Source organism: Oncorhynchus tshawytscha, linkage group LG16, assembly GCF_018296145.1.
Source record: "Oncorhynchus tshawytscha isolate Ot180627B linkage group LG16, Otsh_v2.0, whole genome shotgun sequence".
NCBI lineage: Eukaryota > Metazoa > Chordata > Actinopteri > Salmoniformes > Salmonidae > Oncorhynchus > Oncorhynchus tshawytscha.
In genome coordinates, this window is record NC_056444.1 from 32,954,144 (window position 1) to 32,981,134 (window position 26,991).

At 41.9% G+C, this 26,991-nt stretch overlaps 1 protein-coding gene across 2 annotated transcripts in view; it reads left to right on the forward strand.

Annotated features, from left to right (window-relative positions):
• The first annotated feature begins 6,750 nt into the window (after positions 1-6,750).
• jcada (junctional cadherin 5 associated a) overlaps positions 6,751-26,991 on the forward strand; it is a 34,663-nt gene continuing 14,422 nt past the window's right edge. The window contains exons 1-3 of one of the 2 annotated variants that reach the window (XM_024374741.2): positions 6,751-6,978; positions 9,931-10,038; positions 22,869-23,399. In XM_024374741.2, coding sequence (XP_024230509.1) covers positions 23,002-23,399 — 398 coding nt within the window. In that variant the 5' untranslated portion in view covers positions 6,751-6,978; positions 9,931-10,038; positions 22,869-23,001. The remainder of the gene's footprint in view (positions 6,979-9,930; positions 10,039-22,868; positions 23,400-26,991) is intronic. The other variant, XM_024374739.2, reaches the window with a different exon arrangement.

Here is a 26,991-nt window from a genome sequence, read left to right on the forward strand (position 1 = left end):
CTGTGCAGCTATGCTCCAACCTGACAGAGCTAGAGAGGATCTGCAGAGAAGGGAGAAACTCCCCAAATACAGGTGTGCCAAGCTTGTACAGTTATACCCAAGAAGACTCGATGCTGTAATCGCTACCTAAGGTGCTTCAACAAAGTACTGAGTCTGAATACTTATATACAGTTGAAGTCGGAAGTTAACATACACTTAGGTTTGAGTCATTAAAACTCGTTTTTCAACCACTCCACAAATGTCTTGTTAACAAACTATAGTTTTGGCAAGTCGGTCAGGACATCTACTTTGTGCATGACGCAAGTAATTTTTCCAACAATTGTTAACAAACAGATTATTTAACTTATTATTCACTGTATCACAATTCCAGTGGGTCAGAAGTTTACATATACTAAGTTGACTGTGCCTTTAAACAGCTTGGAAAATTCCAGAAAATGATGTCATGGCTTGAGAAACTTCTGATAGGCTAATTGACATCATTTGAGTCAATTGGAGGTGTATCTGTGGATGTATTTCAAGGCCTACCATCAAACTCAGTGCCTCTTTGCTTGACATCATGGGAAAATCAAAAGAAATCAGCCTAGACCTCAGAAATAAAATTGTAGACCTCCACAAGTCTGGTTCATCCTTGGGAGCAATTTCCAAATGCCTGAAGGTACCACGTTCATCTGTACAAACAATTGAATGCAAGTATAAACACCATGGGACCAGGCAGCCGTCATACCGCTCAGGAAGGAGACGCATTCTGTCTCCTAGATATGAACGTACTTTGGTGCGAAAAGTGCAAATCAATCCCAGAACAACAGCAAAGGACCTTGTGAAGATGCTGAAGGAAACAGGTACAAAAGTATCTACATCCACAGTAAAACGAGTTCTATATCGACATAACCTGACAGGCCGCTCAGCAAAGAAGAAGCCACTGCTCCAAAACCGCCATAAAAAAGCCAGACTATGGTTTGCAACTGCACATGGGGACAAAGATCATACTTTTTAGAGAAATGCCCTCTGGTCTGATGAAACAAAAATAGAACTGTTTGGCCATAATGACCATCGTCATGTTTGGAGGATAAAGGGGGAGGCTTGCAAGCCAAAGAACACCATCCCAACCGTGAAGCACGGGTGTGGCAGCATCATGTTGTGGGGGTGCTTTGCTGCAGGAGGGACTGGTGCACTTCACAAAATAGATGGCATCATGAGAAAGTAAAATTATGTGGATATATTGAAGCAACATCTCAAGACAACAGTCAGGAGGTTAAAGCTTGGTCTTCCAAATGGGTCTTCCAAATGGACAATGACCCTAAGCAGACTTCCAAAGTTTTGGCAAAATTGCTTAAGGACAACAAAGTCAAGGTATTGGAGTGGCCATCACAAAGCCCTGACCTCAATCCTATAGAAAATTTGTGGGTAGAACTGAAAAAGTGTTTGTGAGCAAGGAGGCCTACAACCCTGACTCAGTTACACCAGCTCTGTCAGGAGGAATGGGCCAAAATTCACCCAACTTATTGTGGGAAGCTTGTGGAAGGTTACCCGAAATGTTTGACCCAAGTTAAACAATTGAAAAGTAATGCTACCAAATACTAATTGAGTTTATGTAAACTTCTGACCCACTGGGAATGTGATGAAAGAAATAAAAGCTGAAATAAGTAATTCTCTCTACTATTATTCTGACATTTCACATTCTTAAAATAAAGTGGTGGTCCTAACTAACCTAAAACAGGGAATTTTTACTAGGATTAATTTAGGAATTTAATTGGTTAGGAATTGTGAAAAACAGAGTTTAAATGTATTTGGCTAAGGTGTATGTAAACTTCTGACTACTGTAAATGTGATCTTTCAGTTTTTTTTATTTTAACACATTTACAAAAATGTCTAAACCTGTTTTGCCTTGTCATTATGGAGTATTGTGTGTAGATTGATGAGGATAATGTTTTATTTAATCCATTTGAAAATAAGGCTGCAACGTAACAAAATGTGGGAAAAAATCAAGGGGTCTGAATACTTTCTGAATGCACTGTATTTCAACCGAATACTAGAATGTTGACGTTGGGTTGCATATTTTTTTCTTCATGTTTTTGAGTATCAAAACAGAAGGCTTAGGCTAATTAAGATTTTTTACGATTTCTGATGACCAATAGCCAGGGGTGGTGTTCTTAGAATGCTGATCTAGGATCAGTTTTGTCTTCGAGATCATAATTAATAAGATTATGGACAGGGGGGGACCTGATTCTAGATCAACATGGGCCCAGAACTGATCGAGGCAGATCAAAGGGAGAGAATAAACATACATGCGAGGTGGCACTGAGCTACGCCAGGTCAAATATAATATCCACTTTATCCTGTACCAAGCTTTGTGTTGTACAGTGGCCACACTAGCTAACAGTACTATACCCTGTTGGCCTCTGATAGTATTTTTAACTCATACAGCAGCAAGCCTCTTTTCCTGTTCTGGTGTGTTTGGCACAGGCCCAGCCTTAAATGAAGACAAACCCTAAATATTACTCAAATGGCACCTTATTCCCTATTTCGTGCACTACTTTTGACCGTCGGGCCCTGGTGAAATGTGAGCACTATATAGGGAATAGAATGCCATTTGGGACACATTTCTATTGTCATTAGTTGTAAACTTTGATAAAACTTTGGTCGAAAAACCCAGTTCAAATGTAGCTGTTTTATGTCAGAGGACAAAGGAACCAAAGAGAATAATCTCCAAAGAGATGATCATTCATACCAGCAATTTTCTATTTACTTCACAAATATAATTCAGGAAGATTGGATGTGAGCTGAATGCCTACTACCAGGATGTGTATCAGAAACCTGCAGTCACACCGCCTACCTACCTTTCTCCAGGTCAGGTCAGCAGTCAGCCCACTAAGATGAGACATATCAGAGTTGTGTCTCAAATGGCACCCTATTCACTAAACACTCTTAGAAAAAAAGAGTTCCAAAAGGGTTCTTCTTCGGCTGTCCCCATAGAGCACCCTTTTTGGTTCCATATAGAACTATTTTGGGTTCCATGTAGAACCCTCTGTGTAAAGGGTTCTACACGGAACTCAAATGGGTTCTACCTGGTTAGAATCACCTTTGGCAGTGATTATAGTTGAGAGTCTTTCTGGGTAAGTCTCTAAGAGCTTTGTACACCTGGATTGTATAATATTTGCCCATTTATTCTTTTAAAAATTATTCCAGCTCTGTCAAGTTGGTTGTTAATCATTGCTAGACAGCCATTTTCAAGTCTTGCCATAGATTTTCAAGCCAATTTAAGTCAAAACTGTAACTAGGCCACTCAGGAACATTCAATGTTGTCTTGGTAAGCAACTCCAGTGTATATGTAGCCTTGTGTTTTCGGTTATTGTCCTGCTGAAGGTGAATTTGTCTCCCAGTATCACTTGGAAAGCAGACTAAACCAGATTTTCCGCTAGAATTATGCCTGTGGTTAGCTCTATTCCGTTTCCTTTTTATCCTGAAACGGACCTTACAGATAATTGTATGTGTGAGATACAGAGATGAGGTAGTCACAAAAAAATCACGTTAAACACTATTATTCCAACTTATTATATGATGAAGCATGTTTTTACCCCTCCTCACGCCTACTCCCGCTCCCCCGCTCTGGTACTCACTCATCTACTAACCACCGGTCCTGACATCATCATTACACCCACCTGCTCCCCATCGTTACGCACACCTGGATCTCATCATCAACTTGATTACTCTCCCTTTATTTAGCTCTCAGTAGCCTTAGTCATCAGGCTGTATTGGTTTTGTTCATGTTCAGTACACTTCTCCTGTTTTTGTTTATCGGCCTTTCTTCTCATTAAACTCACCTTCTGCATCTGCTTCCTGACTCCAAGCGTATATGTGACACTCCTGAAGGTATTTAGGCTTGCCACAACAAATACTTATTGACTCAAGAAATTTCTGGTTTTAATTTCTGAAAACACCATTCCACTTTGACATTATGGGGTATTGTGTCTAGGCCAGTGACACAATCTCTACACAACAAAATGTGGAAAAATTTGAGGGTTGTGAATATTTTCTGAAGGCACTGTATGTCACTGGTTGTTGGAGATATCTGTTGTATGGTGAACGTGGGCTTCATCACGGTTTATTTGTGATAATAGCCTGTGCTTACCCAGTCACCAACCTCACCACACGTCACTGGAGGAACAGGTTATAACAACATGAAACAGAGTGCAGATAGAAAGTTGAGTGCAGATGGAAAGAGACAAAAAACAGTATGCTGAACACTAAACAAAGAGTAACAGATTGATTCAAAGCAAACCAATGACGTTCACTGATAATGTGGTGACATGATTTTATCAATCTTATAATTGATACACTGTACATTGTTTTGTATTATATAAGCAACAGCATGTACTGGAACTGATAATAAAGAAGACATCATGACTTGATAATCCTATATCCTATCACCTCGTCCCCAAGTTCAATTGCTAGAGCCAGCTGGTGGACGAGATTACATATCCTACATCTCTTCTCCTCTGTTCAGGATACCATCCCCTACTTCTCTCCTCCAATTTAGAGCCAGGTCTCTGCGAAGTCCATCGTCTACATGTTACTCAAAAGGTTTGATCATCTGTACATCAGTGGCTTTATCTATACAGCTGTGGTATAGTCCTACAGTAATTATTTATAAGTGCTTTATTGAACACACATACAGTACCAGTCAAAAGTTGGAACACACCTACTCATTCAAGGTTTTTTCCTTATTTTTTTACTCTTTTCTACATTGTAGAATAATAGTGAAGACATCAAAACTATGAAATAACACATTTGGAATCATGTTGTCCCACTAAGCGCAAACCAGATGGGATGGCGTATCGCTGCAGAATGCTGTGGTAGCCATGCTGGTTAAGTGTGCCTTGAATCCTAAATAAATAACCGACAGTGTCACCAGCAAATCACCCCCACACAATCACACCTCCTCCTCCATGTTTCACAGTAGGAACCATACTTTCAGAGATAATCCTTTCAGAGATAATCCAAATTTGTACACATCAGACCAAAGGACAGATTTCCACCAAAGGACAGATTTCTAATGTCCGTTGCTCGTGTTTCTTGGCCCAAGCAAGTCTATTCTTATTATTGGTGTCCTTTAGTGTGGTTTCTTTGCAGCAATTTGACCATGAAGGCCTGATTCACTCAGTCTCTTCTGAACAGTTGATGTTGATATGTGTCTGTTATTTGAACTCTGTGAAGCATTTCTTTGGGCTGCAATTTCTGAGGCTGGTAACTCTAATGAACTTATCCTCCGCTGCCGAGGTAACTCTGGCTCTTTCTTTCCTGTGACGGTCCTCATGAGAGCCAGTTTCATCATAGCGCTTGATGGTTTTTGTGACTGCACTTGAAGAAACGTTCCGGACTGACCTTCATGTCTAAAAGCAATGATCGTTTTTCTTTGCTTATTTGAGCTGTTCTTTCCATAATATGGACTTGGTCTTTTACCAAATAGGGCTATCTTCTGTATACCACCCCTACCTTGTTACAACACAACTGATTGGCTCAAACGCATTTAGAAGGAAAGAAATTCCACAAATGAACTTTTAACAAGGCACACCTGTTTATTGAAATGCATTCCAGGTGACTACCTCATGAAACTGGTTAAGAGAATGCCAAGAGTGTGCAAAGCTGTCATCAAGGCAATGGGTGGCTACTTTAAAGAATCTCAAATATAAAATATATTTTGATTTGTTTAAAACTTTTTTGGTTACTACATGATTCCATATGTGCTATTTCATAGTTTTGATGTCTTCACTATTATTCTACAATGCAGAATAATAGTACAAATAAAGTAAAACCCTGGAATGAATAGGTGTGTCCAAACCTTTGAATGGTACTACAGTAGAGACCATTGAGACTGGATGGTCCCTCATCACACACACACAGACACACACACACACAGACACACACACTATGACTTTCCATTAATGTTGTTCTTACATATAATGGCCTGCAGGAGATGACTATGGGCCAGTGGGCACAGACTGAAACAATGACTAGCTTTAAAGGGAGCAGATAAGCATTAAGTAGGTCATTTGAAGTTAATTCGGACTCTGGTTCTTTCCCAAATGGCACCCTACTACCTATAGTGAACTACTTTTGACCAGGGCCCATAAAGTGCCATTTTGTATACAACCTCTGTAAACATGAGCATATTGTTGGGTCAGCAGGTAGAGTGGCCATTACAAATCAATTATGAAATAGACCTATATTGAAACGCTAGAATGGGTGAATCACGGACGTTTTATTACTGGAATGATTTCCGTTGTGGGAATACACAGGTTGAGGCAGCCAGAAAATACCAGCCCCCCCAGTTTTCAGGGATTCAGTTATATGCAACATCTGTGTCAATATTATGGAGGTAATTTGGTTTCTCTGTTCTTTTAAGTGGTGCAAAAAAGAGAACAACTCTCTCCACCTGTGAACATTCAGCAAGGAAAACATTCTCGTATGTGTGTTTAGTGTGCATCGATGCGGGGTTGCGGGTGTAGTCCTACTGTATTTTGTCAGAAATGTGTGTGCATGCGTGCGTTAATTGAAAGGTTTCATTAGCCTACTTTTTGTTACCTAACTGGCAGATGGATTTAGATATTGGCTTACCTGGTTAAATAAGGGCTAAACTAAAAATGTACTGTTTAGGCTACTATCATAATCTCACTTTGTAGCAAACTAATTGGAAAAAGAACATTTGAGGGGTACAGTAGGTCTATAAATTCAGGGCCATCCATTCAGTACAAAATCATCCAGCAGTGCCACTGCTGAAAAAAAGCATACTGTATTCATTCTGTCGCTAACCAGGGCGCGTTGAGGAGAGCTGCTGCTCCTGCGTCCCTCCAGTTGCCGCCCCGAATAGGCATGCTAAGCAAATGCCCAGCACAGTACAGCACAGAGCTCTCGGCCGCAGATACTGAACGCAGGGAACTATAGCCTACCAGACGATAACGCGACCGACGCATCTCCCAGGTAAAGTGTCTATACAGTGCGTAATTTCAAGGTGATGATAGCGGTAGCCTATGTGTTAAATGTAGACTAGTGCAAGAAAACGACGGATTAAATAGGATATCGAGTGAAGGCTGTGTCCGCTGGAGGCATATTCGGCAGAGGTTGAAGAATGCTGCTGGTATGAAGTAAACAGAGCAGAGGCAGAGAGAGAGAGAGAGAGGCGCATCTGCAAACGGTGCCTCAACTTAAAGCCTGGCTGGGTGATCTTCATATCTGCTGCAATTGCTTGCATTTTTCACCATAGATAGCTCACCGTATGTGGTTAAAAATGGGATGTCAAGAACATAAGTTAGGGGAATGGACGAACGGAATGACCGTTGTTTGCATATTTATTTACTTCAATATAGAGTGCTAGCTGGACTAGCTGAAGGTTACCTGCAACTACACTTCAGACCTAGCTAGCTAGCAACCTAGTTGTTATTCAACATTTCGCGTGTTTACAATGTAGCCAGCCCAGCTATCAATGGCTTGCTGAAGGTTAGACAAACGTAGTGGCAATCAGTATCCAAATTGCATTGGCATATCAGTTATCAAGCAAATGTTCAATTTGGTAACGGTACAGACTAGAACTACAGTTTTGAACGCCTTCAATCTTGCTACATAGCGCAGTTATATTTAAAATATTTGTAACCATCAACAACACATCGCAGTGGGAATGTCAATGACCCAGCCATGGCATGGTTTGGTCTGTCAAGTTTATGCGGCTGGCTGTGATGTGTCCCAATGTCGCACCTGCAGCGTCTTCTCAATCACATGTCTGAGGTCAAATCATCAATCTTCTTACGTTTGCGTCATTTGGTCAGTCTTGGATAACTTTTCAAGTACTTCTATTATAATGTTATTCTGATGGATTAATACAACCATTTAGATTTTTTTTTAAACATTATTATTAGACTAGATAAAGACATACTACTCAGAAGTGTAGGTTACCAGTTGTGTGTGTGAAATGTGACTCATTGTGTTGACACAGGAGACAGACAGTCTGAGCGTACTGAAGTGTGAAATCGGCGGGAAGTTGTTTCAACTCATTATTATTATTATTATTAAGTAACTGGTTTCACATTCTTTTTTTGTTTACTCAGCTTTTCGGTTGATGTTTTACCTGAACAAAAAAAACGGCCCAAATTTAGCTCAAGTTTGAGAAAATTGGACTCATATGGTCTCATATGTTCATTCAACTAGAAATTATTATTTGGGCATTATTTTCAACATACATATTTGGCACACATTGACATACATAATTACATTGTGCATGTTCATTTATACAGTAGTTAATATACTGTACATGTCTTCACCTGGGATTTAAACTCACAACCGCTAAGGGCCCTACGCGGCCCCCCAACCAAGCAGGCCCCCAAAAATGGTGGCCCCCCTCTTTACGGCAGAGAGAAAAATGTACGTTTTAAATTATACACATTTTGCCATGGGGCATAGAACATTTAGCAATTTTATAGCAAATTTAATTCGATTCTACACATTTTACCATGGGACCAAGATAAATTATTGTAGGTTTAAAGCTAATTTCCTGCAATTCTACACATTTTGCCATGAGGTTGAGAATTTTTTGATCGTTTTAAATCAAATTTCCTGCAGTTATACACATTTCGCCATGATGCAATGGCCCTGAGTGCCCAGTCGGTATTCGGCCATGATTACTACAAGTTCAGTGGCTGACAAAACAAGAGAACCTGCTGATTAACAACCACATTTCTAACTTGCACCTTGTCTATTCTACTATTCTAATTCTCAAAAGTAAGTTGAGACCCCGATTGAGTTCCTTATGTCGCTTATGCCTGGAGCCGACCCTGGTTCGTGGCATTCTAATCTTCCTGCTATGCCACCATGTCTGTGTCCGTGACTGATTTCACCTGTATTGCTACACTTTGCACTCAGCTCTGTTAAAAGCACACTCAATTTATTGTATTTATCATAGTGATTAGGGAGTAACATTAAAACATGCCCCACCAACATTAGACAACTATAGAGAAAAATAAAAAAATTGCTGAAATAAGTCAATTAAACCAATGATTAGAGAATAGTCAGATTAACTAATAATTGGCACAGACATGGTGGTATAGCAGGAAGCTCGGAATGCCATGAACCAAGAGGTTGTTAGTTCAAATCCCAGGTGAGGACATGTTGAAATAAAATTTCTGTATCAATGAACATGCACAATGTCAATGTGTGTCAAATATTTAACTTGAAAACGTTGTATGTTAAAAGCACTATGTGTGTGTAAATAGTTCCACATACTTTTTTTGGGGGGGGAGGGGTAATTATAATTTATAATGTGAATGAACATATGAGACATCAGACAAGTTGAGCAAACACATCATTTTAAGTTGACATAATTTTTGCCAACTTTTTTTCAAGTTGGAGCTAAGTTTGGGCCAACTTTTTTTTTGAAGGTTCAGGTAACACATGGACCAGAAAGTTGAGTAACCGCCGTGGAACTATATACTTAATAATAATAAGTTGAAACAGTTTTTTAAATATATATTTTTTAACAGTGTATGACTATGGTGATAAGGCACGAGGAAGAGGTCAACAACTGGTGTGATGAATGGTCAAGGTCAACTAACTAGGCTAGTATAGGCTTCTCCATTTATTACATTCATTGTAGTCGGACACTGCCTGTTAGTTAATCTGCATGTAGGAACACCAAAAGGTCAGTTTGTATTTGTCATCCTCTCGTTAATAAACAAAAACATAGCAATACGGTGATAGGCAATGCGTCTTGAGAGGGTCATGATGAGTATTGCACAAAGAATTCAACATGCTAGGTCTAGTTTCACTTTATTCTGACATTTCAGTTAGCCTAGCCCATGGCTCATTCTGTTAATTGGTGCTGTATGAAAACTTAACCCCCCCCCCACTTATTCCCACTTACTGGGTCTGTTTTGTGTCACCTAGGAGGAGAACTCAAGTATAACCTTTAGGGAGAGGAGTGGCGTCGAAAGGAAGGAAAAGAGGAAGAGAGTTTTGCCAGGCGTCACTTATCTTGGATTACGTGGAGAGAAGGTATCCTTCCCGGAAAACACTAATAATGACGGCTAACAGTAACACATGCCTCTGTAAATAGGTTAGCAATCTGATAGTGTATTAATAATCAGAATCTCTCACTGAGTGCTAGCTAGGCCTTTCAATATGGTTTTAGACTGGAGTTACCAGACAGAAAATCTAAGTTAAAACAGTGTAGGCCTATATGTCTACACTGTCTCATGAATAATACTGAACACAGACATAGACCTACACTCTATGAAATGAAAGACATTCAGCTGGATGGTATTAACATATTAGACTGGTTTGCTTCTGAAGTCAGAGGGGTGTTGAAAGCCAGCTGTCTTTTTCTTGACCTTTCACTCAGGGTCCTCTAGAGGGCAGATGTCTAGACTAGAGACCAGAGACCTGTGGTTCAGTTGGCCAGTTCAACTGGAAGTTCAGGAATCCAAACAAAGGTCATTATGATGCAGACATTACTGTGTTTTGCAGTGCTCTCACGCAACATTGCATTTTTACGAGTTTCATCCCTATTCCCTATATAGTGCACTACTTTTGACCAGAGTCCTATGGGAATAGGTTGCCGTTTAGGATGCAAGCCTATATCTTGTTATAAGATGACCATAGTCAGTCTTTCTAAGCCTATGTTTTAGGTTGATTCGTGTAGTTATCGGAACTCAGCCAGCAGCGTAATTCCTCTGTCTGAACTCACTCTTATTGGATTCATTTAAGCCTAGGTGTGAGTCCCAAATGACCTACATAGTGCATTACTTTTGACCAGAGGCCTATGTGCCCTGATCAAAAGTAGTGCACTATATAGGGAATAGGGTGCCATTTGGGACGCATTGTAGGTGTGGCCTTGCAGGGCTAAGAAGCTGCATGAGAACAGTACTGTAGTCTAGTCCTGTGGATTTCTATTAGACAGTATTAGTTTGTTCAGTATTTAGCTGTTTATTCATTTAGAAGAACCAGTAGGCCACAACGCTTTAGAGCCCCTGGTTTTACAACATTTAAGATGAAGCAGTAGACTACAAAGGACTCTGCATTGTCTAGGCAGAGGACAGATCCTCAACCGACGGGCACTGTGTGAGAGGTTATGTTAGCTGCGACAGCCTCTGTAGCATTTGTTGTGATGTTATTTCAAGGTTATGACTCTGGCATTCTTAGATTGACACATCGTTTTGGTCCACTACTGTAGTTTCCAAAGGAGAACCGACACTGGACATGTAAACAGAGAGGTTGAAACTCCTTGACAAGTTTCAGCTCTGGGGTTTGATTTTACGGTGTGTGTGTGTGTGTGTGTGGGCGGGTGAGTGTGTGTGTGTGTCAGTCATAGAGAGAGAAACTGTACTACAGGAGAGGAAAGGAAAGGGCTGGTCAACACAGCCACAGCACTCTAGAGGCGTTGCATGGATGTATCCTGGCTAAGTGACTCATACTGTACCAATTCAGCTTCTATCACTTAGCTCAAACAGCCATAAGTCAGTTAGCCAGAGAGACTTCCTGGTACTAGATGATAAAACAGACCCATTCTTTACAGACATTGAATAATGTTAGCCATGCATGCACCATATCTTATTCCAAACTTTTTATGCACTGTACAATTCTTATCCACGTTTAGGTCTGTTGACCTGTACTGTTTTTTTAAGGACGTTATCGACTAGTTCATAAAATAGCAGCTGATACTCTCTGATAAGGCAAAATCTGTAAAAAATCAGTCATCTAATTTGGAGTTCTGGACTTTTTGTCCCATAGCTTTTGATTCTTTCACATTTCTTCCCCCTCCATCGAAGTGTTCAGCTGCCTGCCAAGTCTGTCCATACCTGATTAGCACCGTGCTAGTGTACGGCGGTGTGTTAATCCTTTGATCACAGTGGTTCGGTCTGATAAACCATGCCTCGGTCATCTCAAGGTAGCCCCAAGAACCTTGATGAGAACTAATGACCATGAGAAGACAAGCTGAACAGTGGAAGGGGTAAAAAAAAACACACATAGAAATATAATTTCTAGAAGGAACATCGGAACATCTCCATTCAAGTAAACGTTCTATAATTCTATTTCTATGGTCAAAAACCAAAACAACATATCCTTGGACATAGTGCTGGAGAGTTAGTCTTACTCGATGATATTCCTTTTATGAACTGCAGACAACTGTACTGTATATCACGGGCATTAACTTGCTAATGTTTCAGACAGGCTTACCAAGACGTTCCAAGGCGTCTTTTATACTGTAAATGTAAAACTGGAGCAGGGTGTGGACTGGATTCCATTGAAAAACATGTTATATGACGTCAATTAATTTATTTTATATATGTTTCAGAAGAATTAGGCTAAGCCTTTTGAAATAATGGGAAATAAGCCTATTGCATGTGCGACACTAATATCCAACAAAACTTTTCATTTAGACCTAGATTTTTTTACACACTGCAATACTCTTTTAATGTTCCTCATCATCTGAAGTCATAACTTTGAATTGACGAATCCGCACAGCATTACAAACACTTGACACTATTTGATTAGATCACTCTAGTGTGTCTAAAGTGAATCAAGTCTGTGGTCTGTAATATGTTACTGACTCCATTGTAGGGGAACGTAACATCCCAACCCAACCCAACCCAACGGAGGTCCTTTCATACTGAAGCCAGATGACTCCCTCAGTAACTCCCACACTGTCAAGTTTTGGAGGGAAACAATGGGGATGTATCCCAAATGGCACTATGAGCCCTAGTCAATAGAGTGCCATTTGGGACATAGAATATGTGGAGCCAACAGTCCATAAGCAATCTGCTATTTCACAAAAGGAAAACGACCGTTGCTATGGGAGCAGTTGAGCAAAATATGTTTGTGGGTGTTTTTAAGTAATTCCTCATGAGCTAATTCACTCAATGTGAATGAGATTGTTGTTGAGGTCTAGTGCTGTACCCTACCCAACTGATGAGAGGGTGTGGATAGATAGATAGATAGATATATAGATATAGATATAGATAGATAGATAAATAAATAACATGTTGTTGACCGAGTGTGGCAGCATGGGTTTGTTAGCAATGTGGTGCAGTGGTTAGGGGAAAAGGACAAGGAAGGGAACGGATAGTTGTGAATGTTGCTCAATTCTTAGATCAATCATTGTCATGTCTTTGATAAATACGTTCAACTTCTGTCACTTAAACTACTGTAAACGAGGTGTTTAGAAGTGTTCTGTCCAGATGGACCTGAGTCTGAAAAACTACTGAAACACAATCAGTTGACATGTTGCAGCCAGGGCCCCTCACTCTCAGTGGGGTTGGACAGAACAGGAGAGCGAGAGTCAAAAGTTTGGACCCACCTACTCATTCAAGGGTTTTTCTTGATAAAAAAAAAACTGTTTTCTACATTGTAGAATAATTGTGAAGACATCAAAACTATGAAATAACACATGGAATCATGTAGTAACCAAAAAGTGTTGAACAAATCAAAATATATTTGAGATTCTTCAAAGTAGCCACCCTTTGCCTTAACGGTTGCCAAGAGTGTGTATAGCTATCTCTCAACCAGCTTCACCTGGAATGCTTTTCCAACAGTCTTGAAGGAGTTCCCACATATGCTGAGCACTTGTTGGCTGCTTTTCCTTCACTCTGTGGTCCAACTCATCCCAAACCATCTCAATAGGTTTGAGGTTGTTGATTGTGGAGGCCAGGTCATCTGATACAGCTCTCCATCACTCTCCTTGATCAAATAGCCCTTACACAGCCTGAAGGTCTGTTGGGTCATTGTTCTGTTTAAAAATGGGATGGCATATTGCTGCAAAATGCTGTGATAGCCATTCTGGTTAAGTGTGTGGTTAAGTGTGCCTTGAATTCAAAATAAATCGCAGATTGACTGGCCTTCATGTCTTAATGTAATGATGGACTGTCGTTTTGCTTTGCTTATTTGAGCTGTTCTTGCCATAATATGGACTTGGTCTTTTACCAAATAGGGCTATCTTCTGTATACCGCCCCTACCTTGTCACAACACAACTCTTTGGCTGAAAAGTATTAAGAAGGAAAGAAATTCCACAAATTAACTTTCAACAAGGCACACCTGTTAATTGAAATGCATTCCAGGTGACTACCTCATGAAGCAGGTTAAGAGAATGCCAAGAGTGTGCAAAGCTATCATCAAGGCAACAGGTGGCTACTTTAAAGAATCTCAAATATAAAATATAACACTTTGTTGGTTACTACATGATTCCATATGTGTTATTTCATAGTTTTGATGTCTTCACTATTTTACAATGTAGAAAATAGTAAAAATAAAGAAAAACCCTTGAATGAGTTTGTGTGTCCAAACTTTTGACTAGTACTGTACATACAAAGAGACTGTCAGAAAGAGTGAGACAAAGAGAGGGGTGGGCTGGGGCTGTGAGTTGTAGCGGATCTGGGCTGGCAGTGTGGCGTTGAAATATGACCATGTGTGACTTGGCCATGTGTGACCTATGGGCCCTTGTCAAAAGTTGTGCACTTTAGGGAAAAGGGTGCCATTTGGGACATATCCCGTTTTCAGCCTTCGCCAGAGCGTCTCAGAGATACTCAGTGTCGTGTTGAGAGAGCTGATTGGAAACACCGACACACATCCTCAGGAAGCGCCAATTCCAAGCGGGGTACGCTGGACGATGATGTCACAGAGCCAAACAATAAAAAAGGTTTTGGCAGAATGTAGTTGGCCCCTCCCCTCTTCTGGTCTCTCTGGCCAATGAGGTTTGCAACAATACAGAGGTGTGGCTCCTCTGAAGGAATATTTGAGGCAGGGATTGGATGGGATGTTATCCTTTGGGTCTCTGGCAGACCTGGGTTCAAATACTATTACATTTCACTTTACACTGCATGCAGTGCCAGATGGATGGTGTTTGCACTTTTGTAACTATTCTATTGGTTCCATTGCAACAGGCAAGTTCAATCAAAAATTGATTTCAAATAGTGTCTCCAGACACAAGTTTGTGGGTTATTCCTAGATTCCTTTTTGTTTTCTAGCCATGTGCTGCAGTTGTCTAGGATTGTTTTACGGATGGATCTTGCAGTTGAGGCTGTTGGGAGGAGCTATAGGAGGACAGGCTCATTGTAATGGCTGGAATAGAATCAATGGAATGGAGTCAAACGTGTTTTTCATATGTTTGATCTGTTTGATACTGTTCCATGAATTCCATTCCAGCCAGTACAATGAGCCTGTCCTCCTCTAGCTCCTCCCACCAGCCTCCACTGGGATCATGGCACGCTCACTGTCTCCTGAATACCTTTTTGACATTGATTCCTACTTTCACCACCGCTAAGGAAAAGCGTTCATAAGCTGCGTAAATAGGCTTAGGTTTATAGGTAGACAGACAGATAAACTATGAATGTTTCTTACAGTTTTATCACTATATAATGTAGGAATAAGTAACCGACACCAATTTGTCCTTCATTCCTTGTCAGGGTTCAGTTCCAGAAACTATTGCAGCGCCCAGAGCGATGATGATGAATGTCAGATGTTGTCATCGCCACAAAATTGTTTGAATGTGAGCGTATGTCTGTCTGCTAGCCGGCCTGTAGATATTTTGACTGCGAAACGCTTTGGCAACGCCCATTACACATTCTTTATAAGAATTGCACTAACCTTTCTGCATAGAATTGTCCAAGCTCGTTAGGCAAACTGTTGGATAACATGGATCTAGACTTGACTGTTGTTGACTGTTAGCTTTTTCTTTCTTGAAGTAGCTATAGACAACTTCAATTTCCTGATTAGGGCTCTTCATCTGTGTCGTCGAAGCACTAGTCTTGTCTCTGTCCCATGCTTCTCTCTCTCGAATTCAAAGGGCTTTATTGGCATGGGAAACATATGTTTACATTGCCAAAGCAAGTGATATAGATAATAAGTTAAATAAAAAAATGAACAGTAAACATTATACTCACAAAAGTCCCAAAGGATAAGAGACATTTCAAATGTCATATTATGGCTTTGTACAGTGGTGTAACAATGTGCAAATAGTTCAAGTACAAAAGGGAAAATAAATAAACAAATATGGGTTGTATTTACAATGGTGTTTGTTCTTCACTGGTTGCCTTTTTCTTGTGGCATCGGTTCACAAATCTTTCTGCTGTGATGGCACACTGGTATTTCACACAATAGAAGGGAGTTTAAATTGTATTTGTTTTTTAAATTCTTTGTGGGTCTGTGTAATCTGAAGGAAATATGTGTCTCTAATATGGTCATACATTTGGCAGGAGGTTAGGAAGTCCAACTCAGTTTCCACCTCATTTTGTGGGCAGTGTGTACATAGCCTGTCTTCTCTTGAAAGCCAGGTCTGCCTACGGCGGCCTCTCTCAATAGCAAGGCTATGCTCAATGAGTCTGTACATAGTCAAAGCTTTCCTTAATTTTAGGTCAGTCACAGTGGTCAGGTATTCCGCCACTGTATACACTCTGTTTAGGGTCGCTCGCTCTCTCCCTCCCTCCCCCCCCTACCGGGGCCATGAAGAGGATTGACACCAAACTGTTAACTGGGAAACTGTCTTCCTCCTCCAGCCTTTTGGTATGCATCCAAAATGGCACCCTATTCCCTATATAGTGGACTACTTTTGACCAGGGCCCATAGGGCTCTCATCAAAAGTAGTGCACTATGTAGGGAATATGGTGCCATTTGGAAGGCAACCTTGGTGTTGTAGCCACTAGCTACCAGTCAGGACAGATGCCTTCTTAAAAAAAAATGCCTTTATTTATGTACTGTACAGTGCATTCGGAAAGTATTCAGACCCCTTCCCTTTTTCCACATTTTGTTACATTACAGCCTTATTCTAAAATATATACAATAATTTTTTTATTTCATCAATCTACACAAAATACCCTATAATAACAAAGCAAAAACAGGTTTTTATACATTTTTGCAAATTTATTACAAATAAAAAACAGACACCTAATTTACGTAAGTATTCCGACCCTTTGCTATGAGACACGAAATTGATCTTTTTTTTAAACCTTTATTTAACCAGGAAGGGCTCATTGAGATTAAAATCTCTTTTTTAAGAGCGCCTTGGCCAAGATAGGCAGCACCAAGTCATTACAAAAAAATGACATGAACATGAAAAACTACATGTAATCTAGTAAAAACCATTGAATTCACAAGAGTATAAAACAGCAAATTAAAAACATTGACAGGTCAGGGAATCAGCCTCAAAATCCTTCATCAGTGATTTAAAAACACCAATTGGGACAAGTTCTTCCAGTTTAAAAGTATTTTGTAAAGTGTTCCAAGACGATGGTGCAGAGTACATAAAATCCCTTTTACCAAATTCAGTTCGGACATTTGGAAAAGTTAGCAGGATAAAGTCCAGCGAACGAAGAGAGTACCCACCACATTTCTGAACAATAAAAATGCACAAATAAAAAGGTAGTAAACCCAAAATGGCTTTGTAGAATCCTGCTTAGCAGCTTAGCTGCATCCTGTTTCCATTGATCATCCTTGATATTTCTACAACTGTCACACCCTGATCTGTTTCACCTGTCTTTGTGTCTCCACCCCCCTTCAGGTGTTGCCCGTCTTCCCCATTATCCCCAGTGTATTTATACCTGTGTTCTCTGTTTGTCTGTTGCCAGTTCGTTTTGTTTTGTCAAGCCTACCAGCGGTTTTCCCGTGCTCCTGTCTTTCTCTAGTTCCTTTTTTCCCGGTTTTGACCGGTTTTTGCCTACACTGAGCCTGCCTGCCGTTCTGTACCGTCCGGACTCTGCTTTGGATTACTGACCTCTGCCTGCCCTTGACCTGTCGTTTGCCTGCCTCCTGTTTTTGTATTAAACTTTTGTTACTTCGAAACTGTCTGCATCTGGGTCTTCTACTGAGCCTTGACAACAACTTGATTGGAGTCCACCTGTCGTAAATTCAATTGATTGGGGATGATTTGGAAAGGCACACACCTGTCTATATAAGGTCCCACAGTTGAAAGTGCATGTCAGAGCAAAAACCATGCCATGAGGTCAAAGGAATTGTCCATAGAGCTCCGAGACAGGATTATGTCAAGGCACAGATTTGGGTTAGGGTCCCAAAAAATGTCTGCATCCTTGAAGGTCCCCAAGAATACAGTGGCCTCCATCAGTCAGGAAGGTGACCAACGAGCCCGATGGTCACTCTGACAGAGCTCCAGAATTCCTCTGTGGAGATGGGAGAACCTTCCAGAAGGACAACCGTCTCTGCAGCACTCCACCAATAAGGCCTTTATGGTAAAGTGGCCAGACGGAAGCCACTCCTCAGTAAAAGGCACATGACAGCCTGCTTGGAGTTTGCCAAAAGGAACCTAAAGACTCTCAGACCATGAGAAACAAGATTCTCTGGTCTGATGAAACCAAGATTGAACTTTTTGGCCTGAATGACAAGCATCAAATGTCATATTGTGGCTATATACAGTGTTGCAACGTTGTGCAAATAGTTAAAGTACAAAAGAGAAAATAAAAAAACATAAATATGGGTTGTATTTACAATGGTGTCAATTCTTCACTGGTTGCCATTTTCTTGTGGCAACAGTTCACAAATATTTCTGCTGTGATGACACACTGGTATTTCACCTAATAGATGGGAGTTTGCCAAAAGGGACCTAAAGAATCTCAGACCATGAGAAACAAGATTCTCTGGTCTGATGAAACCAAGATTTAACTCTTTGGCCGGAATGCCAAGCATCACATCTGGAGGAAACCTGGCTCCATCCCTACAGTGAAGCATGGTGGTGGCAGCATCATGCTTAGGGGATGTTTTTCAGCGGCAGGGAGACTAGTCAGGATCGAGGGAAAGATGAACGGAGCAATGTACAGAGAGATCCTTGAGGAAAACATGCTCCAGAGCACTTAGGACCTCAGACTGGAACGAAGGTTCAACTTCCAACAGGACAACAACCCTTAGTACACAGCCAAGACAACGTAGGAGTGGCATCGGGACAAGTCACTGAATGTCCTTGAGTGGCCCAGCCAGAGTCCGGACTTGAACCTGATCGAACATCTTTGGAGAGACCTGAAAATAGCTGTGCAGCAATGCTCCCCATCCAACCTGATGGAGCTTAAGAGGATCTGCAGAGAAAAATGGGAGAAACTCCCCAAATACAGGTGTGCCAAGCTTGTAAGCATCATACCCAAGAAGACTCAAGGTTGTAATCGCTGTCCGGGATGCTTCAACAAAGTACTGAGTAGAGGGTCTGAATACTTATTTAACAGTGATATTTGTGGGGGGTTATACATTTGCAAACATTTCTAAAAACCCGTTTTCGCTTTGTCATTATGGGGTATTGTGTGTTGATTGACGAGGGGGAAAAACAATTTAATCCATTTTAGAATCAGCCTGCAATGTAACAAAATGTTGAAAAAGTCAAGAGGTCTGAATACTTTCCAAATGCACAGTATTTCATTACAAACCATTCAAACCAGAAAACACGCTGATTTATTATTTGGACTCTATCTAGTATTTGCTATCTAATTTAGCCTACCAAGTGGTTGTGATTGAAGAAATGTCAATGAGTGTTAGGCGACATTCATTTTCTTTAGGCTACATAGTGTGAGAGAGAGTACAGTGCTGTGAAATGCCAGATCTGGTCTGCATATGGTTTAGCTTATTTTTAGCTTAGCTAGGCCTCCATGATATCCATAAAGAAGATCATTAATTTCATTTTGACAGAGTCAAATCATTAAAAAGTACCAGATCTGCACTTTTCAAGAATCCGCAGCAGCAGCAACAACAGTAGAAGTGTTTCCTTGCCAGGATCATTAAAGATCTAAGTCAGTAGCTAACACAACGCACGTATTGTTAACAAAACTCAAATGTTGTTGTTGTGGTGTTAGGAAAAGAGGGAATGAAGGTGGGCCGTTGTTGCTGTCCGGGGCTGCTGCTGTTGCCTGAATCAGGAGTTTTATTTGATATGAAATGGTAATTCCATTGCGTAAGAGAATTAGTGATATTTAAACTGAGCTCGCCGTTGGACGCTAGGGCAGGAGGGGGGCTGCTAAGGGGGATTGGGAGCCAGGAGGGTCACAAACAGAGGGGAAAAGGGAAATACTTATCCTGATGTTGACTGGTGATGGTGAAGATAAGGCCCATTTAGAGATGATTACTGACTGACATGAATTAGGATTGTGGGTTTAAATATGTCTTACATCGGGCAGCATATGTTATGGATCATAATCAGTTTTGATTATATTATGACATTGCCGAATTACACGTGTGAGTGTCTGTCTGTGGGTTGGTTCTTCTATCCTTGTGGGAACCTAAAGTTAAAACAAGGAAAATTCTCCCTCATGGGGAAATTTCCCATGACCCCATGAGGACAAAGGCTATTTTAAGCTTAGGGGTTATGGTTAGGGTAAGGGGTTAGTGGTTAAGTTTATGGTTAGGAGTAAGGTTTAAGGATTGGGTTATGGTTATGGTAAGACTTATGGTTAGGGAAGTAGGATTTTGAATGGAAATTAATTTTAGGTCCCCACGACGATAGAAGAACATAATGTATGTGTGTCAAAAGTAGTGCCCTATTGCGTATTTCCAATGATGATTTACTCCAGTGTTTCACCCAAAAGGCTCTGTTTCCCATCTACACGGGCCAGCACCCGTGTCTTACTGGGCCATGGCTCCAGCAGACCTACTCTGACTCTACTCTGGCAAGGTCCTGGGTACTTTTCAGCTGGCATTTACATAACAATGGCTAACTGTGAACTTTAACACCGACTAACAAAGCAACAGTCTCAAATGATGCAGGTTGTTGATTCTGCAGGCCACAAGTCTTTAGTGTTGTGATATAATAACACTAGAGCGAACATTAACATTAAACACTGGCGGCCCGCTGTCTCATTGGAAAAGCACAACGTAGGGAATAGCAGCCTCTGTGTAGACCAGGGTCCAGGATGGTGTAACGCTTCACTTGTTGCTGCTAGAAATGGGAGAAATGTCACAGGACAACGCTATCCTAGGTTGACTGAACTGTTGAACTCTTTGTTTTACCAGTTGCATTAGCAGAGATGGAATGGGGTTTGCAGTTAAAATGTGGTTTGCACATAGTGTCACATCTGGCATGGCTTGGATACATTTGGCGTTTAGGCCTATCTAATTGAGACTTTGCATCATTTTGGGTTCAAGATTGTGAAAACAAGTTTGCAGTTGAATCTGAGTTTGACAGTGCGCTAATTCATCAGTAATCAAATCCAGTGTTTATTTTGTGCAATGTTCACAAATATCTACTCTAATAGAAATGTGCCTGAAAGAAAATGCGCCACCAAAATGCAGTTGGCAACAGTTAAACAGGAAAAGGTAACACTGCGCCAGAGCCAAGAGTCAATCCCCCAATACTAACAGGTTTAAAGTTTTACATGGGAAAGATAATCGTATTAGTGGGCTGGTCATACAAAGAGAGCGGGCAGTGTTTCACGCTCCTAGAGAGACCGTTAGTCACCTAGGTAGTACCACGACTAAGGTGGTGGACGGCAGGCAAGGCAATAGAGCAACGCAACACCGCTACAGTCTGGAACTGCATTCCAAAAGCATCTCAGAGTGGCATTGCTGATTTAGGATCAGTTGTTTAGATCACAATGAATAAGATTAGCCTGCGGGGGGGGTAATCCTAGATTAGCACCTGAGATGCTTGATTCATACAGCCTCTGGTCTATGTACAATACTTTGTAGAATATTATTTATTGAAACACTGTGATTTACTCTAGACTACCACAGGCTCGTCCTCCTATCTCTGCTTTAAGTATAATCCCAGAAGGTGTTGGTATAAACTAGGCCAGTGATTCCTAATCTTTTTTGGTTACTGTACCCTGACTCACATTTAGCTCTGTTTGGACATACAAAGTATCCTCTCATGTGCATTTTACCAGTAAGCCTATGGTTTTATAAGTCTTCCCAAGTACCCCCTGTGGATAGCCCAAGTACACCCAAGGGTACACATAACCTAAATTGGGAACCATTGAACTAGGCTAACTCTTGTTTGGTATACAGTGACACGGAGACTAGCGTTAGCATCTGTCCAGTGGTACGCTGCTGTAAACATCACTAACAGGTCACTACAATACAGGCAGAGTATAATCCACTCATATTACCCAGGGGCTTTCAGGCATATGCCCAGGATTCAGGAATATCCTCAGGGCGTTCTGGAGCTGTATGCCTGGCTGGCTGGGTGGGTGATTATTATAGCTACGCCCCAGATTAGGATTTGGATGTGGATAGAGGCTGGAACACACACACACACAGTCCTGGTGGTGCAGGCAAGCTGAGTAACACAAGATGAGGAGAGCACCGCTTAGCCTGTTACATCAAGATCCACTGCAACACTGACTACCCTCCCAATCCCCACCGCTGATTTACCAAACATGGGCTAGCCAACCAGCCGCTGCCTCAGGGCTACAGTTCTACAGTTCAGGTATTATTACATAGTTATTACATGATATGTGTCACTAGCACCGTTATTACTATTGATAATAAGCATATTTTGGGTTGCTCTGACTAGCGCTGGTGATTTTCCTCTCCCGCTGTCTGCATGTGGTGGGCTTAGTATCAGACCTCTGTCTCGGACTGAGATGGAGAGACTCCTGTTGTGGGGCAGAGAGGAGAGCAGAGAAGGGGAGGAGAGGAGAGGACGGGGAAAGAATGGGGAGAGGAGAGGGGCGTCCTGTTGTCGGGCAGAGGAGAGGGAAGGAGAGGAGAGGGAGGCAGACAGAGCGGTTGGTTTGTGGTGGAGGGAGCGGAGCGGAGGCTTTGAAATGGGGGGTTTTGTTCTCGCCTCTCCCCTCTTCTCCGTCCAGTTGGGCAGTACTCTAAAGAGAATGATATGGAGACAGAGGGATAATTGTTTTAACCCCCCCCCCGCTCTTTATCTATCTCTCTTTCTCTTCTGCTTTCCCAGTGATGGCCAGTCAGCTGTGCAGCTGTGCTCGGGCTCCTTTCGCTGCGTCTAGCAACCAGGTCTGAGTGACGCTACCCCCCACTCCCCCACCCGCCCCTCTTTCAAAAACAACACCAGCAAAACAAATGCGACCATGTACAGCGTGGAGGACCTACTTATCTCTCATGGATACAAGCTGCCCCAAAACACCTCTACCGCCCCCACTACAGTCTCCCCCACCCCCCCGTCCTCCTACGATAACAAGCGTTACGGCGACCCTTCCTCCTGTCGCCAGGAGATCTTAGAGAGCCGGTCTGGTGGTGGTCACGGCACGGTGAACGGGTATGAGATAGACTCTGCTCCGGGGGTATATGTGTACGGCAACAATAACTGCAGGAAGCCCCAGCCACCAGCCCCAACCAAAAGCTACTCCTCGAGTCACACTGACAATGCATGGAGGGACAGGAACAGCCAACCACAGAGGAGGGAAGCCGACAGCGGTAACCAAGGTGACACCCACTCCTTGGGCGATTCTCTCACGACAGATAGCGGGTGAGTCCGTCTACTTAATCTTTTGGAATGCTAGTGTTGTTTTTCCTTTTTTTTTTTTATCATTGCATGCAATCTTGACATCTCTCGCTTGCATGTTGTTAATCATACAGTTGGTCTGTTGCAGGAATCTTGTTTGGCACATAGTCATGCAAAGGTGGAGTCAGTCAGTATAGGAGTTCTGCATTGGGATGCTGCACCACAGATTCTCTCCCTCTCTCTCTCACCTCCCTATTTCTCCCTTTCTTTTTATCTTTCCCTCCCTCCCTCCCTTTCCGATAAAGCCAGTAGACAGGGAGTTGGGGTAATGTGTTCTGGAGTCTTAATCTGCCACATGGGACAGTTGTGTTGTAAACAGACTAGAACTGCTGCTACTACTGCTGATGATAGACCCCAGCGCCAACATCCGTCTGAGCATGCCCAGTTCTGCAGACAGATTTTACATCCCAAATGGCACACTATTCCTTTATAGTGCACTAAGGAAGTGCACTATTTTTTATTTTACCTTTATTTAACTAGGCAAGTCAGTTAAGAACAAATTCTTATTTAAAATGACGGCCTAGGAACAGTGGGTTAACTGCCTTGTTCAGGGGCAGAACGACAGATTTTGACCTTGGCAGCTCGGGGATTTGATCCACCAACCTTTCGGTTACTGGCCCAACTCTCTAACCACTAGGCCTTCAGTTCTTCTATTATTACATTTTAAAATATTGATATATTTTGTAAAAAATGCTGTCCCACCGTAACACGCACATTAAAAGACTGTAGCATTAATGTACCTTAAGCCACACCCCTACACATATCACCAGGTGATGGGATTGCACCCCTCTCCAGAATAGCCACATGGTGAGTAGCCTGCAGATATTTTGGGAAAATTGAGTAAGCAAGTTGGTAAATCTTCATGTATTTTTAAGAAGTGTCACTACCGAACATCTAATATACCAAGAAATATGTAAAGTAGGATTTGGGACTAATACAGTGGGGCAAAAAAGTATTTAGTCAGCCACCAATTGTGCAAGTTCTCCCACTTAAACAGATGAGAGAGGCCTGTAATCTTCATCATAGGTACACTTCAACTATGACAGACAAATTGCGATAAAAAAATCCAGAAAATCACATTATAGGATTTGAATTTATTTGCAAATTATGGTGGAAAATAAGTATTTGGTCAATAACAAAAGTTTATCTCAATACTTTGTTATATACCCTTTGTTGGCAATGACAGAGGTCAAATGTTTTCTGTAAGTCTTCACAAGGTTTTCACACACTGTTGCTGGTATTTTGGCCCATTCCTCCATGCAGATCTCCTCTAGAGCAGTGATGTTTTGGGGCTGTTGCTGGGCAACACAGACTTTGAGATCCCTCCAAAGATTTTCTATGGGGTTGAGATCTGGAGACTGGCTAGGCCACTCCAGGACCTTTAAATGTTTCTTACGAAGCCACTTCGTTGACCGGGCGGTGTGTTTGGGATCATTGTCATGCTGAAAGACCCAGCCACGTTTCATCTTCAATGCCCTTGCTGATGGAAGGTTTTCACTCAAAATCTCACGATACATGGCCCCATTCATTCTTTCCTTTACACGGATCAGTCATCCTGGTCTCTTTGCAGAAAAACAGCCCCAAAGCATGATGTTTCCACCCCCATGCTTCACAGTAGGTATGGTGTTCTTTGGATGCAACTCGGCATTCTTTGTCCTCCAAACACGACGAGTTTAGTTTTTACCAAAAAATTATATTTTGGTTTCATCTGACCATATGACATTCTCCCAATCTACTTCTGGATAATCCAAATGCTCTTTAGCAAACTTCCGACGGGCCTGGACATGTACTGGCTTAAGCAGGGGGACACGTCTGGCACTGCAGGATTTGAGTCCCTGGCGGCGTAGTGTGTTACTGATGGTAGGCTTTGTTACTTTGGTTCCAGCTCTCTGCAGGTCATTCACTAGGTCCCCCCGTGTGGTTCTGGGATTTTTGCTCACCGTTCTTGTGATAATTTTGACCCCACAGGGTGAGATCTTGCGTGGTCTTATATGTCTTCCATTTCCTAATAATTGCTCCCACAGTTGATTTCTTCAAACCAAGCTGCTTACCTATTGCAGATTCAGTCTTCCCAGCCTTGTGCAGGTCTACAATTTTGTTTCTGGTGTCCTTTGACAGCTCTTTGGTCTTGGCCATAGTGGAGTTTGGAGTGTGACTGTTTGAGGTTGTGGACAGGTGTCTTTTATACTGATAACAAGTTCAAACAGGTGCCATTAATACAGGTAACGAGTGGAGGACAGAGGAGCCTCTTAATTAAAGAAGATGTTATAGGTATGTGAGAAACAGAAATCTTGCTTGTTTGTAGGTGACCAAATACTTATTTTCCACCATAATTTGCAAATAAATTCATAAAAAATTCTACAATGTGATTTTCTGGATTTTTTTTCTAATTTTGTCTGTCATAGTTGAAGTGTACCTATGATGAAAATTACAGGCCTCTCTCATCTTTTTAAGTGGGAGAACTTGCACAATTGGTGGCTGACTAAATACTTTTTTGCCCCACTGTATATTTGCTGGGATGTACATCTGTCCAAATGAAAGATAGCCAGCCATATGTTACTTGTGTCCAGACCAAAATTGTCCCAGCCGTAACAATTGACACCATAGAGATATATAGAGGTCTCATCTTTGTATCTGTGCCATTATGGTGTCTGTGACCACACAGACCGCACCATTGAGGCTATCTCCATTATAAAGTTGCATGTGCCATGCTGTACCAACTGAGCTGCAGAGGACCACCATGTGGGTAGTGGACAAGTGCACACTTCAGGAAAAAGTGTAGTGTATTAAGTTGCATAGCCAGCAGGGGGGCTCCAACCCTCCAAGAGCCCAAACATTTACATCTATTTGGTCAAAACATAGACGTCTGGGGCCTCCTGAGTGGCGCAGTGCTAGAAGTGTTACTACAGACCCGGGTTCATTTCTGGGCTGTGCCACGACCGGCCGTGGCCGGGAGTCCCATAGGACAGCACACAATTGGCCCAGCGTCGTCCGGATTAACGGAGGGTTTGGCTGGTGGGGCTTTACTTGGCTCATCGCGCTCTAGCCACTCTTTGTGGTGGGCCGGGAGTCTGCGGGGTGACCCTGGTTGCCAGTTGAACAGTGTTTCCTCCTACACATTGGTGCGGCTGGCTTCCGGGTGAAGCTGGCGGTTGTTAAGGAGCGCAGTTAGGCGGGTCATGTTTCGGAGGACGCATGACTCCACCTTCGCTTCTACCAATCCCTTTGGGGAGTTGCAGCGATGAGACAAGATTGAAAATTGGGGAGAAAAAGGGGGTAAAACACCTCCCACAAAAAAAACCATAGACTATAATGTGCCACATTGTACTGTACCTTACTATACTGTAATCTATTGTACTGTACTTTACTCAAGTTTACTTGAGTTTCTTACAATTGAAGAAAGGGCCCATGGACTCTTGGTCTTGGCTCTAGGATATTACCTTAGTCTTTGGTTTACAAACCATACGTGACCCAATTTGAAGAAGACAATGCTCTCTGATCATTGGCTGATCTGATCACTCCCAACCCATAGGAATCCCCACCCAGCTTACTTTTA